The sequence below is a fragment of the Pteronotus mesoamericanus genome, unplaced genomic scaffold, assembly GCF_021234165.1.
Source record: "Pteronotus mesoamericanus isolate MK-2021 breed Mesoamerican mustached bat unplaced genomic scaffold, CSHL_Meso_final contig_78, whole genome shotgun sequence".
In the NCBI taxonomy this organism is placed as follows: Eukaryota; Metazoa; Chordata; class Mammalia; order Chiroptera; family Mormoopidae; genus Pteronotus; species Pteronotus mesoamericanus.
Window position 1 is genome coordinate 2,595,114 of NW_026555258.1, and position 5,500 is coordinate 2,600,613.

Consider the following 5,500-nt stretch of genomic DNA (forward strand, 5'->3'; position numbering starts at 1 on the left):
CCCCGGGGCAGCGCTGGGGGCTCGGGGTCGGGCGGGACTCAGGCGCCACTCTCCTGCAACTTCTCCATGGGAAGCACTTTGCTTCCCGCGGGCTGCACCGGCCAAGGGTGGAGCGCTGTGAGCGGCGGCCCCACGTGGGCAGCTGGCCAGGTGCAGGCTGAGTGGGAAGCACGTGGGGGCGGGCAGCGCACACGTGAGTGGGCGGGGCGGGCAGGATGCGCAGGCGTGGGACGCGCGCAGCGGGGTCCCAGACTTAGTTGCCGCCTCCGCAGCTGAGTGCTCATGGCGTCGCAAGGTCCCCAGCCCAATGCTGGGATTCCGAAAGTCCCCATCTCCAGGGGATGCGGGTGAGGAATTGGGGGTTGGGGGTCCCGGAAGCGGTGAGGTGGAAGGCCTGCCCAGGGGCGCTCGCGGTTTCCCACCCCACTGCAACACGCTCCGCCCAATTCAAAACGTTCCAGTCCGGCGCTCCCACCCAGCATGGCTACCTGGGGCAGAGTCCCCCGCTGACCCCAGGGCGGGGTGGGGAAGGTGGGAAGGGGGAGGAGGGGCTCAAACCATGTCCCTGGGCCCCCCGGGCCCTGCCCTGCACCTGCCCCCGCCCCCAGCCGCCCTCCAGACACCTGCTACCGCAGTCTGGGCTTTGATGTTCTCCCGGGTTCATGGAGCCTGGTGCCGTTCCCTTTTCTCAGCAGCAGCTCATCCCCGACTGGCGCCCAGTTCCAGGGCAAGGACCCTATGGGGGACTCGGGCCCAGTCAAGACCCCAGCAGTGGCGGAGGGTCCCGCCTCCTGCCTCCCTCGGAATGTGCTCAGCGAGAGGGAGCGCAGGTGGGTGCTGGTGGGAGGATGGGCGGACAGGTTTCTGAAAGAGTGGGGCGGCGGTGGGGGGCAGAGGAGGTCAGATGTGTGGGTGCAACCAAACTTCAGGCAGCTTGGACAGGCTTGTGGCATCTGTTCAGTAAGGGGCCGATTGGCCCGACCCCGAGGTAGATAAGAAGGCCCCCACGGGATGGGCGGGGGAGGCATCACTGCAGCCCCCTGAACCTGCAGCCCTGGGGATCTTGAGGTGGTGCATTTGGGTCCCCTGGAGCCCGGACTCTGCTGGCGCCACGTCCTCGCCACGCTCCCAAGCAGCGGTGGTCCAGGCCTGGGCTGGCCGTGGCAGGGGGCCGTGCCCTGACCCGGGTCTCTGAGGCACTCAGACCCCTTGGAGAGCTAACCGTGGCCTGGGCCTGTGGTCTCTCTGCCGCGGCAGCCCCCGGGGCTGCTCTGACGGGGCTCTGGCGGCTGCAGTCCTTTCTCCTGGCCCAGGCCGGGCAGGCTCACGGACGTTTGCCACTTGTCGGGAAGCAGGAGGCGGATCTCAGTGAGCTGCGAGCGCCTGCGGGCCCTTCTGCCGCAGTTCGAGGGCCGGCGGGAGGACATGGCGTCGGTCCTGGAGATGTCCGTGCAGTTCCTCCGGTTCGCGGGCTCCGCGGCGGCCAGTGGGGAGCAGCAGGCTGTGAGTGTGTGCGGCTGCGTCCTGCCGGGCGCCTCTGCGTCGGCGCGGGTTCCGAGCCATCGCACCTCCTGTGGCGGTGGCACCGGGGCCCCAAGTCCCGCTGCTGCCGTGAGGCCCAGGGCGGGCGTGGCCTTCACTCGCCCGGCCCCCAATCCTGAGGACCAGGCTCTCTCAGGGCGGACCCCCGGGGCCCCGGGCCGGGCGGCCGGGGATGCACCACAGCCCCCTTTCCTGAGGGGTCCCCGGTGATATGACCGGGTCCGAGCGTTGTGTCATTTCAGTTTCAGGCGCTCGGCTCCCCCGCGGAGGCGGTGTGGCACACGTGGCAGGAGGACGCCTTGCAGCTGGCCCTGGCGAGTCAGGCCCTCGCAGGCGCACCGGACCCTGGGACGGGAGCACCCGCGGCCATGTCCGTGCCCCCCGCGGGCGGGCTCCGTGGGGGCTGCTGGTGCAAACTGCTCAAGCCTGCCTTTGTCTTTGTACCACCCAGGCAACAGGCCCCGCTGAGCTGTGTGACCGCAGGCATGGACCGGGGCAAGGCCCCCACGGTGGGGGCCGAGGTGCTGAACAGGCCGGCGGCCTTCCCTGGTAAGCGTGGCTGGGTACGCGTGTGGCCCCAGGTGCCCCAGGAAGTGGGGGGACTTAGAGGGGTTTGCTCTGCCCTCCTCGCCCCATGGCCGCCGCTGTGTCCAGCTCCCCGAGAGCAGCCCCCACGCTCCAGGGGCGCTCTCTGCCTGTTCGTGGTGGCACCGAGGCCGAGGGGGCAGTCACAGACGGACCCAGGGCTGTCCTCTCCCCTACAAGGGGGCCTTTGTTCCCTGATGCCGCCCCCGCCAAGCCCACAGGGTTCCTCTGATGCCCACGCCCCTCACACCGGACCCCTGCCCAGCCGTCTGTCCCTCTCTGGACTGGGGCTGCTGGTGATGGCGTTTAAGCCACCGGCATGTGTTTGCCTTGTGCCATTGTCCCCAAGAGCCACAGGAGGCCAGACTGCCTTCCCACGTCCCAGGGAGCCCACCGAGGAGGGTCTGGGTCTTGCTCAGGTGGGGCTGTCGGCAGGCTGGGGCCGCCAGGGACCTTGAGGACCCACATGCAGGGCATGAGGGCGCCGAGGTCCCTCAGCAGGGAGCAGGTCTGTGGGCGGCGCCCCAGATCAGGGGTTGCAGGTGCCTGGAGGGGGTGGCAGGCAGCAGCATGAGGACCCCCAGGCCTGAGCTCCCTCGTTGACCTGAGGCCAAGGGGACACCGCCTCCAGGAAGCCTCCCTGGCCCCAGGTGTCGGGCACCTTGCCTCTGGGCATTCGCTTTTCCCGGTCACCCCTCTGCCTCTGCTCCTGAGCTCAGTGTGCGTCCTGTTTCGTGTCCCGTGCAGGGCTCACTGGGCGGAAAGGCTGACCCACACCTCAACTCTCTCATAGGGCCTTCCGGTCTGGCGCCTCAGATTCCAGGCCCAAATCCCTCCAAGGCCCTGAGGCCGCCCCCAGCCTGGCCTCCCTGCAGTCGGCAGCCGGCCTCCCCACCAGTGAGCGAAGGGGCTCAGAGCTGCCTGGGCCAGGCTGGGCCCCTGACCGAGGGCACTGACCAGGCTGTGCCACCAGGCACCAGGTGGGTCCCCAGGGGGCATGTCATTTTTGTGCACCGTCCAGCCCTCCCCGCCCCCCAAGTTTCTGCCCCACGTTTCCTCCCTCTGTGTGCACACCGCCCAGGCCCAGGTCAGCCAGACTCAGCTTTCTAGTGAGTGTTTTTGAAAACACTTTTGTCTGTCTAATTGTCCTGTTTTGACTGATAGTAAAGGAGTCGGTGTTTGGTGAGTGACAGCTGGGGCGTGGGGAGGGAGCCAGGGGAGGCTGGGCCGGAGCCAGGGGCCTTGTGCGCTCTGGGCGGGAGGGGGAGCGGGGAACCTGAGGCCCCCCCTCAGGGCCACACCCCTTTCTCGAGGACCCAGGCCAAGGTTTGCCTGGGATCACTCGGGGTGGGTCTCTTTGCCCTTCCAGGTCTGTGCCAGGGTGTGACGTGGACGGGCCGTCCATCCCGCTGACCGCCAGTCCTGACTGGTGGCCGGGTGAGTGGGGGTCGCTCAGCCGGGCCGCCTTCCCCCGTCATCGGGGGCCTCCGCCCTGGGGACGCGGGGCTGGGATTGTGGGGCTGTGGGAAGATGTGACCGGGCCCAGCTTGCCGCGTGACACCCAAGCCCCGGTGTCTGTCTCCGAGCTCTCCTTTCTCCTTGCCGGCGTTGTCACGGCGAGGGCGTGTCTGAGCGTGAGTGTGCCGTGCGGGCTGGCCAGGTGCCCTGTCCGTGCCGCCCTCAGGGCCTCCGTCTAGACTGTCCCGACCGGGGCATCCGGGCGTGTGCTGAGTTGAATGCCTGTAGGGTTTAGTGGTGGGGGAAACGCCTCCTGGTTCTGGCCCAGCAGGTTCTCCCGGGCCCTGAGCAGGGCCAGCAGGTGTGAGCCCAACCCTGGCCCCGGCCCCTTGTCGTCCCGTCTTGTGGATGAGCCAAGGGCTCCTGAGTGTGCGTGGGTGGCAGGGGCAGATGGGCAGGGCTGGGCCTCCTCTGCGCAGTGACCCCCATGCCGGCCCCCAGGGGCCTGCCTGCTCTGCTCATGTGTCCTGCCTGCTTCCAGGGTCCCTGGAGGGCAGAGGTAGCAGTGTCCCTGCTTGGGCCCCGGCCAGGAGCGGCCCGCTGGACAGGACGGAGCCGGGCTTCCCGGCGGACCCTGAGCCCGGCTCCCAGGAGCTCCCAGACAGCGCCCCGGAGACGTGGGGCTGGGAGGCGGGCTGCGCCAGCCTGGCCCTGCGGGACGAGGCGGACAGCATCTTCCCTGACTTCCTGGCCTACTAGGCAGCCAGCACGGGGCCTCGGGAGCAACACGTGCAGGCGGGGACGCCTTGCTCTGGGTTTGGGCTGCTCTGTGCTCTAATTCAGTGAAGCGGAACATTAAAGGGAAGGACCGCTCTCTGGAGGAGGCACACGTCGCTGGTGTGATTAACGCGATTCGCTGCGCAGGTGGCTTCGCTTCCGCTCAGAGCACAGGCTCTGCCTGGGCTTTTGTTTCTCCGCCGCCTTGGCCTCGTGGAACCCAGAATAACCGGGCCCTGCAGCTCAGGGTTGGGGCCCATGGACCAAGCATTCTGTGTCCCTGCCCGCTGCCCAGAGAGGTGGGCGTGGGACCCCTTCCTCTGCCCTTGAGGCTGGTCTGGGGTCCCCGGAGGGTCCATCAGGGTGGCCCTGGTTTGCCAGCCTGGGTGACCAAGAAGAGGGCCTTCTTACCCCAGGGTGTGCCAGGGGGCCTGGGGCAGAGGCCGCCTGGCTTCAGTTTTGAAGCCTCACCTCCCCGGTGGGCACAGCTTCAGTCCCAGCTGCTTCTGACCCCCAGGGTTGGGGGAGGGGACGGGTTCCTGAGAGGATGGTCCCAGCCTGTGTCTGGCCAGACCCACTCTGTTCCCATGTCCCCCTGCCTCCTGGCCACAGTGAGACCGTCTCCAGTCTCCCAACACAGGCCAGTCCGGGCACGCCCTGCTCTTCCCCACGTGGAGATGGGGGGCTCCGGGACCGCCGGCCAGTCAGTGCTCCCGGCCAGGGGGCCTCTCCCCCTGAGGAGGATGCCCTGAGGACCCCCCTCCTGGGCCGCCCGCCCCCGCCTGCGCGCCCTCCACCTTCAGAGCCGAAGGTCCCGTTGCCCCAGTGCGTCAGTCAGAGGTGAGCAGCGGCTGGCGCGGGAGGCAGTGCCGCCGAGACCGGCCTCAGGAACCCCGCCCTGGGGACAGCCGCGGGGGCTCGCTGGGTGCCGGCGGTGGCTGTCGTCCCCAGACCCCCGCCTGCGGAGCCCCGCACCCAGTGGGCTTCCTGAAGACGCCTGGGCGGAGCCGTGGCCGGTGGGCAGCAGCCCCATGTGTGGCGCGGCCTCCGCAGGCCCGGCTGCCGGTGTCCCGAGCGTTCTGGGCCCTGGAGCCCGAGGGGCCGGGCTGCTCCGTGGTCGGGCCACCCTGTCCCAGCC

General features: G+C 69.1%; 1 protein-coding gene across 1 annotated transcript; it reads left to right on the forward strand.

Annotated features, from left to right (window-relative positions):
* Positions 1-282: 282 nt before the first annotated feature.
* SOHLH1 (spermatogenesis and oogenesis specific basic helix-loop-helix 1) lies at positions 283-4,344 on the forward strand. The gene is made up of 7 exons (XM_054584719.1): positions 283-347; positions 693-830; positions 1,356-1,503; positions 1,791-2,091; positions 2,921-3,107; positions 3,497-3,564; positions 4,127-4,344. Exons 1-7 carry the CDS (start codon positions 283-285, stop codon positions 4,342-4,344), a joined length of 1,125 nt encoding a protein of 374 aa, XP_054440694.1.
* Positions 4,345-5,500: the final 1,156 nt, after the last annotated feature.

What these genes read in the sequence shown, in the direction of transcription:
- SOHLH1 (XM_054584719.1), top strand. Translation starts at nt 283, where the DNA reads ATGGCGTCGCAAGGTCCCCAGCCCAATGCTGGGATTCCGAAAGTCCCC. An exon ending in CCCATCTCCAGGGGATGCGG is followed by an intron (nt 348 to 692) that starts GTGAGGAATTGG and finishes CCCTTTTCTCAG; the next exon opens with CAGCAGCTCATCCCCGACTG. An exon ending in GCTGTGCCACCAGGCACCAG is followed by an intron (nt 3,108 to 3,496) that starts GTGGGTCCCCAG and finishes TTGCCCTTCCAG; the next exon opens with GTCTGTGCCAGGGTGTGACG.